The sequence below is a fragment of the Mobula birostris genome, chromosome 14 (genome assembly GCF_030028105.1).
Source record: "Mobula birostris isolate sMobBir1 chromosome 14, sMobBir1.hap1, whole genome shotgun sequence".
Taxonomy (NCBI): domain Eukaryota; kingdom Metazoa; phylum Chordata; class Chondrichthyes; order Myliobatiformes; family Myliobatidae; genus Mobula; species Mobula birostris.
Window position 1 is genome coordinate 80716144 of NC_092383.1, and position 12605 is coordinate 80728748.

The 12605-nt window shown below is 43.3% G+C and overlaps 1 protein-coding gene across 1 annotated transcript in view; it reads right to left on the minus strand.

Annotated features, from left to right (window-relative positions):
* Positions 1 to 12320, minus strand: part of mfsd4aa (major facilitator superfamily domain containing 4Aa) — a 78436-nt gene extending 66116 nt beyond the window's left edge. Inside the window, exon 1 of the mRNA XM_072278742.1 lies at positions 11874 to 12320. Within this exon, the coding sequence (XP_072134843.1) occupies positions 11874 to 12100 (227 nt within the window). The 5' untranslated portion in view covers positions 12101 to 12320. The remainder of the gene's footprint in view (positions 1 to 11873) is intronic.
* Between the last annotated feature and the right edge of the window lie 285 nt (positions 12321 to 12605).

Below are 12605 nucleotides of genomic sequence, written 5' to 3' on the forward strand. Positions count from 1 at the left end.
CTGTAATTACAGCATCTTGTGTGTGTTACTCTAGATTACCAGCATCTGTAGAATCTTTTGTGCTTGTGATATTCCTGTGTCTGTCTATGCAAACTATAGGTCTCAAACTTTTCCTTCAATTGCCAATATTCACTCTGCTAATGACAAGATATTGATTAGGCATCTTGTGGTACAATTCTGAACACCTGCTATTGAACCCCAGTTTACAATTCTTGTTCAATGTGTTCAACAAAATCACAGATGAATTTCTACTTGCTGCTAACCATTCAGCCATTGATCAATAGCAAAGAGTTCATTGCCTTCTTTGCTCAGTATTGCCAGCCGCATTGATGGTAAGGTGGCACAAGGTGGACTTGGAAATAAATGTAGCCGTATCCCTAGAAAATGAGAAAATATCAATCTCTATTAAGAGAAAGTCCAAGTAGATGTGAGCACAATCACTCCTACCGTGCACTAAGCATTTTCAGGAACAGGAACAGATTAAAGATAAAACTTCTTCTCCATTGTCACCTCAGTATTGTTTACTATTATTGTACTTGCACAGTTTGTCTTTTGCACATTAGTTGCTTGTCAGTCTCTGTGTATAGTTTTTCATTGATTCTCTTGTATTTCTTTGTTTTACTGTGCATGCCTACAAGCAGCTGAATCTCAGGGTAGTATTTGCTGGCATTTATGTACTTAGATAATAAATTTACTTTGAACTTTGCAATCCTTCACTGAAGAGTAATCAATGTGTATGAAACTCACTGTCATGAGATAAGATTTATCATACATACATTTAAGGAAAAGCTAGATAAACATGAGGTAAGAATATTAAGATTTTGTTGTGGAGACCAGTTGGGCATATGTTGCAAATTCTTCGAAACGTTATATGTCCTATTGAATTTGAAATTACTTTTCCCCAACTGACACTCACCAGTAAGCTGCCCTTTAAGTTGCATGCAATAACTGATAAATCTATTTATTCCTTATTTCTGATGTTAGGTATTATCCTCATCCGTCATCCTTCCTTGCCTTCACTTAAACCAATGTGCTTCTCTTGTTCTTGAGGCAGAGTAATGGTTGATTGTAACTCCATTGTTTTGGCCAAGTATTTAACCTTCTATGAATACGTACTTTGCAACCAAATTTAGCATCAAGCTACCAAGATTTACAGGGAATTTAGCACAAATATTCACCTCACAGACCCAGCTGGTGACGTAGTGGCATCAGTTCCGGACTTCAGGACGAAAGGTCTAGAGTTCGAATCCAGCTGGCTCCCCTGCACGCTTTCCACCCGCGCTGGGTTACGAGCTGGTGATCTCTTTGGAAACTCACCCAGCAAAAGGCAGTGGCAAACCACTGCTGTAACTTGCCTCGTACGCAGTTCCCCACTACGTCAGAGAGGCGTGGAGGGAAATCGTCCGCTAGCGGGAGAAATGTACCTTTCCTTTATTCACCTCACACTGGCCATTTGGATTCCCTAAAAAGGAGCAAACTATTTAATCCCATTACCCACAGTTATGTATCTGTACTGGCCATCTTCCCTCTACACTTTCAGTCCTGATGCAGGGCCTTGACTCGAAATGTTAACCATGCCTTTGCCTTCACAGATATTACTTGACCCATTAAGTTCCTGCAGCAGATTGGTTGATTTTTTTATTGCTCCGGATAACAGCATCTCCATAGAGTCATAGAGCTCTACAGCACAGGAACAGCTGACCCAGTCCATGTCAGACTGTTATTCTGCCTATTCCCATTAATTCACACATGGACCATAGCCCTCCATACCCTTCTCATCCACGTGCACCTAAATGTTGAAACTGAGCTCCTATTCACCATTTTTACTGACAGCTCATTCCACACTCGCACCACCCTCTCAGTGAAGGAGCTTCCCCTCAGGTTCCCCCTTAAATATTTCACCTTTCAGCCGAAATCCATGACATCACCCAACCTCAGTGGAAAAATCATAAACACAAGAGATTCTGCAGATGCTGGAAATCTAGAGCAACAGACACAGATACTGGAGGAACTCAGCAGGTCCTATAGAAATGAATAGTTGACATTTTGGGCAGAAATATTCCTCCCCCCTTCCCTGTTCTTTGTTCTTCTATTCTGGACTGTTACCTGTTCTCCTCATCTGACTATCACCTTCTCCTGGTGCCCCACCTTCTTCCCTTACTCCCATGGTCCACTCTCCACTCCTATCAGATTCCTTCTTTTCCAGCCCTCTCCTTTCCCACCCACCTGGCTTCACCCATCTCCTCCTAGCTAATCCTCCATCCCTTTCCCTCACCTTTTTATTTTGGAGTCTTTCCCCTTCCTTTTCAGCCCCAAAGGAGGGTCTCAGCTCAAATTTATTCAATTCCATAGATGCTTCATGAACTGCTGAGTTCTTCCAGCATTTTGTGTGCGTTGCTCAGTGGAGAAAGCCTTTACCCAATCTATAGCCTTGTTCAGTCTCCTGTGTTCCCATTTCAGTCCTACCAATGACAATACTACTGGGTTCCAAAGAGACCCCATTGGCCACTTCAGAACCCACAGCACTAGATTGGAAGCAAGTCACCTTCAATCCTGAGGGTGAGCCCAAGAAATGTTAGTAGTGCTGCTTTATGAAAGCGAGTTGTGTTATTGCTGTGGCCAAATCACTAAGCTTCCTGCAAAGAACTGGTTGAACAACCTTGAGTCAATAAAGGAAGAAAGGAGGCAGGTTGCAAACTTGCTGCTAGCTTGACTGGCTGGCACTTGGATCAACTCAGCGGGAGGGAGAGAAGCTTTTCACATTGCGTACAGATGAGTGGGGCCGGCTGGTGGTGTACTTTGAGGCAGGTGTTCCTGAGTTCGAGTCCGGCCAGGTCCCAACCTGGGCAGCAGCAATATTCTGAATGGAAGCCATTGGCACATCTGACCCCAATGGGTGGGTCTCAGGGAAATTATTGGTGTAGTGGAGGTATAAAACATTATGAGGGGTACAGATAATGTTTGTATCTGTATTGGCCATCTTCCCTCTACACTTTCAGTCCTGATGCAGGGTCCTGTCAAATCACTCAGCCTATCCAATTTAACTTTCCTACTGCACCTTCTCCTGAATGACTGAGAGAACCATTCCTATTGCTGGGTTCTTTAAAATAATGTTTTCGTTGTGTCTGCAGCACTTACACCCGTAGCTAGAAATCATGGCTACTCTGGAGTCATAAACAAGAGAAAACCTGCAGGCGCTGGAAATCCAAGCAACACACACAAAATGCTGGATGAATTCAGCAGGCCAGGCAGCATCTGTGGAAAAGAGTACAGTCGATGTTTAGGACCGAAACCCAGAACTTTTCCGAAGGGTTTCAGCCCGAAACGTCGACTGTACTCTTTTCCTAAATGCTGCCTGGCCTGATGAGTTCCCCCAGCATCTAGTGTGTGTGTTACTCTGGAGTTATGACCGTTTTGGGGTTGCAGTGATTTTTGACTCATGGTTGCCCTAAGGTCAGGGTCATTGTGTGGTCACAGTAACTGTGGATATACAATTGCATTGGCACTATGGCCATCCTGTTGTCATGGTCACTCAGAGGTCATAGCAACCTCCAGAGATATGGGAAGGTTGAAGATGTGGTAACTCTGAGAACAAGGTTATAGACGATCAAGTTGTACGCTCAGAAACAGGATGTTTGGCCAATCATGTCGATCTACTTTACTCCCATTTGTCTGCATTAATTCCATATCCACCTTTGCCTTCCTCATTCAAGAACCTGTCCAGATACAATAGGTCTTAAATGCAGCTTTACTGTTTTTGCCTTCATCAACTCCTCCAGCAGGTACCAAACACCAGACACCAAAATTCTCTGAGTAAAATTTCCTCCTCAGATCACTTTTAATCATCCTCCCTCTCACCTTAAACCTATGTTTTAAACAGCTTGACCATGGGAAACAGACACTATTTATGCCTTACATTATTTATTATTGTGTCATCTCTCATCCTCCTTTGCTCCAGTGAAAACGGACTGAGCCTCTCCTGATAACCCAAGCCCTCCAATCCAGGTTAAATCTTTGTGAACCTCTCCTACACCATCTCTAGTGCAAGCATGTCCTTCCAATGGTGTGGCCAGAACTGCGCACCATACTCCATGCAGCTTAATCATAGTCATACTTTATTGATCCCTGGGGAAATTGGTTAATCAATGCTTTATACAACCAATCAACCAACACTTTGATTCTCCTCACTTGCTATTAACACCTTTTATTCACTAAGACTGAATCTGAAAGTGAATGAGTTGACAGTCAATCATTTTCCTCTTTCAGGATTGCTTTGTGAAGACTATGTTCTATGCAATAATCCATATTCTCCAAAAATGAGTCTTTAAAAGTCCAAAAGAAAATATATGAAGTGTAGAAAATGCAATAAGTCTGATAAATGGCCTTGGGTCTATGGATACAATTCACTTCATTTAAACAATGTTTTAATGTCAACACAAGTGGGGAAATGGACTGAAAACCATTGACTTCTTTGTTACAGTTTTCCATACTATACACTATAGGTTTCCTAAAGTCACACAATACTCAGAGCAACCTCCCACATAATCATAATGTAATCCTATCCTCATCAGCATTAACCAGAACTCCATGTGCTGCTATAATCAGGAGTCAAATAGAAACGTGATTTGGCTTCCAAACATCACCATGAACATACATCATTCTGCAGAAAACAACTCAACATCTTTGAGAGGCCAATCGGAAGTCCAGTCACAGCCCAGTGGCCGAAGCCTGGGTTTGCAGATCTCTGCAAGTCCGTTGGGAAAGTTAGGGCCTAGTGCCGGCGAATGCACATACCTGCTGGAAGCTGAAGATGACCTGTCCTGGGGTTAGAGGATTGTGCATGTGTGTGGATCAGTGGGTGAGAGGGAGGGAGAAACAGGGCTTGTTTCACTGTTGTTGCTTGGTACACTCTGTGTTGTTCTACTGAGGATTATGGGTATGCTATGCTGGTGCTGTATGTAGTAAATCTAAATCAGAGTTTTTAACTAATACAAGTCTAAACTGGGCTTCCATCATTGTGAAAGACACACACTGCAGAAATATTATGCAATACATTTGACAATATACCACATGGGCCGGGACTGTAGGTTAGAGGCCTGGCGGTGGCCTGTTCAAGGCATGCCTGATTGAGAGATCTAATGGTTAGGAAAGAGGCTTGCTTTGCTGCTGGTTTTGTTTCGTTGCTGTTGTGTTGTTCTGCTGAATATTGTGGGCATGCGATGTTGGAATGGGAATGTGTGGTGATGTTTTCAAGCTGCCCCCAGCACATCCTTAGATTGTGTTAGTTTCAACGAATTTCACTGTACGCTTTAATGTGCATCTGATAAATATGAGTCTGGGTCTGAGTCATGGAGTGATGTTAGGAGAAGCGCTCAAAAGAGGTGAGATTCAAGAGTTTTTTTTTTTAAAACAGAAGAAAATGAGGTGGAGGTACTAGAGAGGAAAGTGTTGAGAGCCCAAGAAACTGAAGGCATGGAAGCCAACAGTGCAGGAATGAGCATTTGAAACTGGAACTCTTTCATTTTATCCCTCCCAAACCACTCTATACAAGGTGGTGCTAGGCTGCCATTGCCAGTAACGCTATTCACAGTACTGCTGGGGACAGCGTTTTCAGGGTATACCCAGTTGCATTGAAGGACTGTCTATGCATCTCCAAATTGGGAGTATTTGACTTGGAGGGGATCTTGCCAGTGGGCCGTGCTCCTGGTACCATTGTCATTCTTACGGTAGAGGTTGTGGGCTTGCAAGACTCTGTTGGAACAAAATGGTGAGTAACTACAGTACATTTTATACATGGTGTACACTTCATGTGCTCTGCTGGCGAGGGAGAATGGCTGCTTTATCTAATTTTTATTTATTTGGAGGTACAGCTCAGTAACCGTGAATTCTGGCCCAACAAGCTCACGCCACCCAATTACACCCATGTGACCAACTTATAAGCCATATCTGTAACCCATATATATTTGGAACACAAGGGGGAACTGGAGCACCAGGAGAAAACACAGGCAGCTACGAAGAGAACATTCAGACTCCTTTCAGACCGCGGCAGAATTGAGCTCGTGTCACTGGCACTGTAAAAGTGTTACAATACCTACTGTACTGCCGTACCATCCCTGCACAGGGTAGTCAGAACATAGAATAGTACAGCACAGTACAGGCCCTTCAGCCCATGATTTTATGACAACCTTTTAACGTACTAGAACATTTCCTCCTATGTAGTCCTCCATTTTTCTATCATCCACGTGCCTGTTTAAGAATTTCTTAAATGTCCCTAATCTATCTGCCTCTACCACCACCCCCCTGGCAGGGTGTTCCATGCACTCACCACTCTCTAAAAACCCTACCTCCAATCACCTTAAAATTATGCCCCCTCATGTCAGCCTTTCCTCCTTGGGAGAAAGTCTCTAACTATCTTCACAATTTTTGCCTCCTTTTATCTCTGTCAAGTCACCTCTCATCCTCCTTGAAAAGTTATGGATAATGGCCAAAGCAAAGATCAGGTAAAGCAGTTAAGTGAAGGCGGCCATTTCAGATGCGATCCCAATGATTGGCAGAACATATGGTTAAAGTCCCTCCTTCTCCTATATTGTTAGGTAGAAAGCCCTTTCTTAAATTATCATTGCTATTGCAATCCAATATATATATATATATATACACACACACACACACACTCTTAAGTCCTTGTTCACATTTACCCATTAAACCACATTTTTGTAAAGCAAATTCTACAACCATGTCCTTAGCATATTGCCATTTGTAGAAACTTACTGTTCACAAACTTGCTGCTACAACAACTACAGTAACATTTCAAATGTGCTGGACTGCTTGTAAATCACTAAGGGTTGTTCTGAAAACTATATGCTAGAGAAATACAAGTCAGTCTTTCTTTGCTCTTGTCCTTGGTTCAGTGAACCGTGGTTACGTTTCACTCGTTCTGCTTCTGCCATGCCTTTGAAAGTCAACATTATTTAAATTTCCAGTAATGATTTGACATTTTCTATGTAAGACTCACTTCTTTGGAGAAAAAGAAAGAAAAAGTCATTGTTTAGCACTGATGCTGGCACATTATAGGATGCTCTTGCCATTCATTACTTTATAATTCAAAGGTTGCCTTGAACTCCCAAATTAATAAAGTTGCTTTCCCTGCTTTAGACCATCACACACAGCTTCCTATTTTACCTTGATAGCTTGGTTCTATTTAACAATCTTGATCTTGACAGAATAGTCAATTCATAAAGCGTCCTCAAATGTTTGCCTAATAGTAAGAATTTGTTTTTCAGAAATTTGCCTACATTTTCTTCTCAGATGGGAGCAATAGCTTTACTAGAAAACGATGCAGTAGCAGGGAGGGGAATACTTATAATTGTTTAACATGGTTATAGGAAAGGATCACCTCCAAGAAGACCACAACCTTGTCGTAGGCTTCGGAGGCTCGCGTGCCCCAATGACCCAGAGATCTATGTTGGCTAGAGTCAGGGCCTTGGGCTTTGGCTCTTGGCAGCGTTACCCATGCCGAACAGGTCAAAGGGTAGAGGGCAGACTCAGAGTGGTCCACTGGTCCTCCAGGTTTGGGGGTTCAGCTCAGGGCCAACAACCCTGCATGGTTAAAAAAAAATTGTTACAGAAACAGCAAGAAGAATCCTCCCATATCTGTGTGCGATGCTATTGACAGACAGAGATGGAGGATCTTCATTGCCGCCCGAAATGCCAGTGGTGTAACAGGCAGTCAGTAACTAAGAATAGATTAATTAACTTATATTAATTTAGGATGAGGGGTTTATTTGCTATTGGAAGTTATATTCTGGACTGATACTGGGAATATTTTTCTTTACATTGAAAGTAATTAGGGCCCCGAGAGATTTACTAGCCCAGAACAAGTTATATTCTAAACTGGGAACCATTTTTTTCCCCACATTTGAAGGCATCAACTGCATTAGTTACACCTCATTTGTATTCTCTCTAGCCAGGGGTTCCCAATCTTTTTCTTTTAAATGCCATGAACCCTCACCATTAACCAAAGAATCCATGGACCACGGGTTGGGAACCCCTGCTTAGATCTGTGTTAGAAGATTGTGGATTCCATTGTCACGCTAGGAACTTAATCCTATCTTCTAATACAAGATTTCACCACATATGCACAGCAAGGAAAATGTACAGTTCCCAACTAACCTACTAACTTACTATACAACACCATAGTTAGACTCCACTTGGAGTACTGTGTTCAGTTTTGGTCACCTCATTACAGGAATACTATAAGATGTGGATACTATAGAGACTGCAGAAGAGATTTACAGGGATGTTGTCTGGATTTAAGAGCACCCTTATGAGAATAGATTTAGTGAACTTGGCCTTTTCTCCTTGGAGCGACAGATGCTGAGAGGTGACCTGATACAGGTGTACAAGATGATGAGGGGCATTGATCATGTGGATAGCCAGAGGCTTTTTCCCCGGGGCTGAAATGGCTAACACGAGGGGGCATAGTTTTAAGATGCTTGAAAGTAGGTACAAGGGGGTTGTCAGAAGTAAGTTTTTCCACAAAGAGAGTGCCTGGGGTGTGCAATGCATTGCCAGCGAGGGTGGTAGAGGCTGATACAATATAGTCTTTTAGGAGACTCTTAGATAGCTTAGAAAAATAAAGGGCTACGTGAAAGGGAAATTCTAGGCAGTTTCTAGAGTAGGTTACTGTATATGGTCTGCCAGGATTGTGGGCTGAAGGGCCTGTAATGTGCTGTAGATTTCTACGTTTCTACAACACAAACCCAAGAGATCCTGCAAATGCTGGAAATCTTGAGCAACACACACAAAATGCTAGAGCAACTCAGCAGGTCAGACAGCATCTAAAGAGAGGAACAAACATTTGACCCTTCATTAGGATTGGAAATGAAGGGGGAAGATGCCAGAATATGAAGGTGGGGGTGAGGGGAAGGAGTACAAGCTGGCAGTGATAGGTGAGACTAGGTGAAGGGGAAGGTGGGTAAGTGGGGATGAAGTAAGAAGCTGGGAGGTGATAGATGGAAGAGCTAAAGGGTTGAAGGAATCTGATAGGGGAGGACAACAGACCATGAAAGAAATAGGAGGAGGGGCACCAGAGGGAAGTGAGGAGAACAGAAAGGGTGAGAGGGTGACCAAAATAGGGAATGGAAAAAGAGAGAAGGGGGAAGGGTGTAAAATTAATGGAAGCTACAGAAATCAACGTTCATGCCATCAGACCACCCAGGCAGAGTATGAGATGTTGGTCCTCCTTTCTGAGTGTGATCTCATCAGGGGGAGATAACCAAAGGAAACCCCAGCCATCACAGAGAAGATGCACAAACTCCACAGTGAGGTCAGGACTGAACCCAGGCCATCAGTGCTGTGAGGCAGCAGCTCCTACTAGCTGTGCCTCTGCAACTGTCCTTTAATGCACTGAGCTATAAAGAATTGGCAAAATACCACCCGAAAGTATGATGGTGGCCGAAAGCAACTTCAGAAAGACAACTGGAAAAATACATGAGTAAGGTTGTCAGCAACTCTTAGATTGGCACACAGATGATAGAAAAAGATTGATTGATTGATTAGATTGAGTAGAATAAAAGGTCGCCATAAGACTATGGGCCAAAAGGCCTGTATTGTATTGTTCTACATGTTCTTGGGGCAGCATGGTAGCATAGTGGTTAGCACCAAGCTTTACAGTACAAGCGACCTGGGTTCAATTCCCACCACTGCCCGTAAGGAGTTTGTACCATCTCCCGGTGACCGCGTAGGTTTCCTCTGAGTGCTCAGGTTTCTTCCCACAATCCAAAGATATACCAGTTGGTAGGTTAATTGGTTATTGTAAATTGTGCCGTGATTAGGCAAGGATTATAATCAAGGGATTTCCGGGCAGCACGGCTCCCTATTCTGCGCTGTATTTCAACAAATAAATAAAACAAACAAACAAAGCACTGAGCTGATTAAGAAGCTCAGTGTAAAATCAGCACAGTCCTCACTAAATCCAAGGGCACCCTTGTATTTCATGATCTACGGACTTGCTGCAATTATCTCTTTGTTTCTATGTGTCTTCTCTCTCTGTCAGCCTATTTGATGCCATTTAGAATTTTTTTCCACTGTTCATTCCTTCCCACAACTAATGATATAGAAATATTTACATAACCTAAGTAAAACAGAAACCTCAAGCTAAAAGAAAGCCTCAATATTTTACTAACACTGGGATAAGAACTAAATGGATGCATCTACTTAAAGCTAGCATTGTCAACTTAAAAATGGGATCTGGAATTTTAGCTATTTTTGAAAAGTAAAGTAAAAGGGAATTCCAGAAAATATGAATTTAAGAGTTGAATTGTCTTTCCAGGAAATAGCCAATTTTGTGGGCTCCGGACAGTTAGCTAACCCAAGGGAGAATTTGCATTGTCCATGTTCATTGATGGAACTCTAAAATATACTGCACTCAGGGAGAGGGAGAGAAAGTGTGTGTGTGTGTGTGTGTGTGTGTGTGTGTGTGTGTGTGTGTGTGTGTGTGTGTGTGTGTGTGTGTCATGGAGCAACACAGCACAAATACAGGCCCTTCAGCCCAACAAGTCCATGTTAGCCACAGTGGCCATCATTGTGAAAGTGTCCTTAGTCAGACAAGATGTTCACCTCAGCTTGGTTGACTCTGGTGTCAGTGTTGAAAAGTTTCTCCCCCACCCCCCCCCATCCCATTCAGATACATTTATTTATCACATGTACAATGAAACAAAACTGTAGAATGTTTCCGTTGCATAAACAACCAATACAACCCAGCTCGCAGGAGTCACCACATATTCTGGCACCAACATAGGATGCCCACTATGTTGAGCAGAATACCACAAGCAACAGAACAGAGACAAAATAACAACAACAGTATCTTTCTTCCCTCCCACTCACCCACACACAGACAGTCTCCAACCCAAGGTTGCCTCGGGGCCTCCAGCAGACTCACAGACATTAGGTCTCCAACTCCTGAGTCCATGCACTTGAGTCGATCCTCAAGGATAAGACCCCAGTGTGGTACTGAGACAGTGTTGCACTGGGAGGAGTTGCCTCTTTTGCCCTGTCACACCCTGTCCCTGTCTAATCACCCCGTAGGATGTAAAAGATCTCAACCAGTAGAAAATAAAATCGCATAATGTTATGGGGGAAGATTAGCTCCAACAGTATCCAAAGAGAAACAGATCACTGCCTAGCTCTCAGTCCCACACCAGGCACTATTCCAGAGTTTGGGAGTGGAGCTGTTCCCAGGAGCCTGGCCAATATTTGTCCTGATGTGTCACTGAATATTTATTCCTCAATTAACTTTTCAAAAATAAAACCTCTAGTCACTGTGCAATTGTCTGTGGGAACTTTCTTTTCTACATCACAATGCTGACCTCAGCTCAAGAGGACCCCGTTGGCCGTAAAGCTCCTTTTAAAGTTTCTGAAAGAGTCGCGGTACATAAATGCAAGTCTTTCTTTTCTCGCTACAAAGACATTTTAACTTTAACAGCCACACCATACCATCTTGCTGATTGTATTCTATCAGCCTCACGGTACTGCAGATTTCTTTTTGTAAAAATGACTAGATTACATGGTGTGATCCCAGTAGTACGCTCGTCCAAAACAGGGATGCTTGCCTTGATTCAGTTACTGTAATTCTTCAAAACTTTAAACCCTGCGCTTCACAAAAAGGCAAATTGTAACCGCAAGCAAAACTAAAATTCTGGTGAAAATCCAAGTGAGATTGGAATCCAACGGAATCAGGGGTTAGTTTGACTTATAACACGGCATTGAAATGGCAAGAAGACGGACTGCACAATAACAGAGAGAAAAGGCACTGCGGAGTTACTGAGAAACGTATGAAAGCGTGTGAGCAACGCGAAAATCTGTAAACGCCTCACGTTTTCTTGAAGACCCCGCCAATGATGGTTCCAACGAGGACGCAGAAGTTCTGGGCGAAGAAAACCCAGGTGATCTGTTTGAGGCTGGAATGGGTCTGGCAGCGGAGGTCCAGTAGCGTTGGTCCCAGGAAAGCCATGCACAGCCCAAAAGAGCAGAAAGCGCTCCAGAGAGTGATGGTGGGTTGCAGGTTACGCTTAAAGAGACCCCAACGACGATCTTCGAACATCTCGGAGACAGCGCTGAACCAACTCCGGCTGAGGTTGCAGTCCTCGGTTAGAAAGTTTCGAGCTTACAAGTTCTGCACGAGTCTCTTCACAAGCCCCAACCACTACCTCTTAAAGCACACAAACGCAGATACAGGAGGTTCCGAGTGTGCGGCCACTGCGTCTTATATACGCTTCCTTCAACAGGTAATTAACTCTTTCCCCACACCATCATCCGGGATAAACTTTGCGCCGAATCATTTGCAAAGCAACACGCCCCCTCTCCGGGAGAGCTGTTTTATTAATAGTTGACCATCCCGGGGGAGGCAATTCCTCAATGGGATTCTCAGGGAGATATTGAGCAAGAGTTCAACGTTTCTTCAGGCATCTCCCCCACCCCCCCATAAAATGTTAGCAAGTTCGGTTAAACTCTAGGGCAATGGTTAATGTTTCTTTCTCTCTCTCTCTCTCTCCCTGTCTTAAAGAATGGGTGAATAAGTTACAGAGAGGAAGTGGAATCATTCAAGG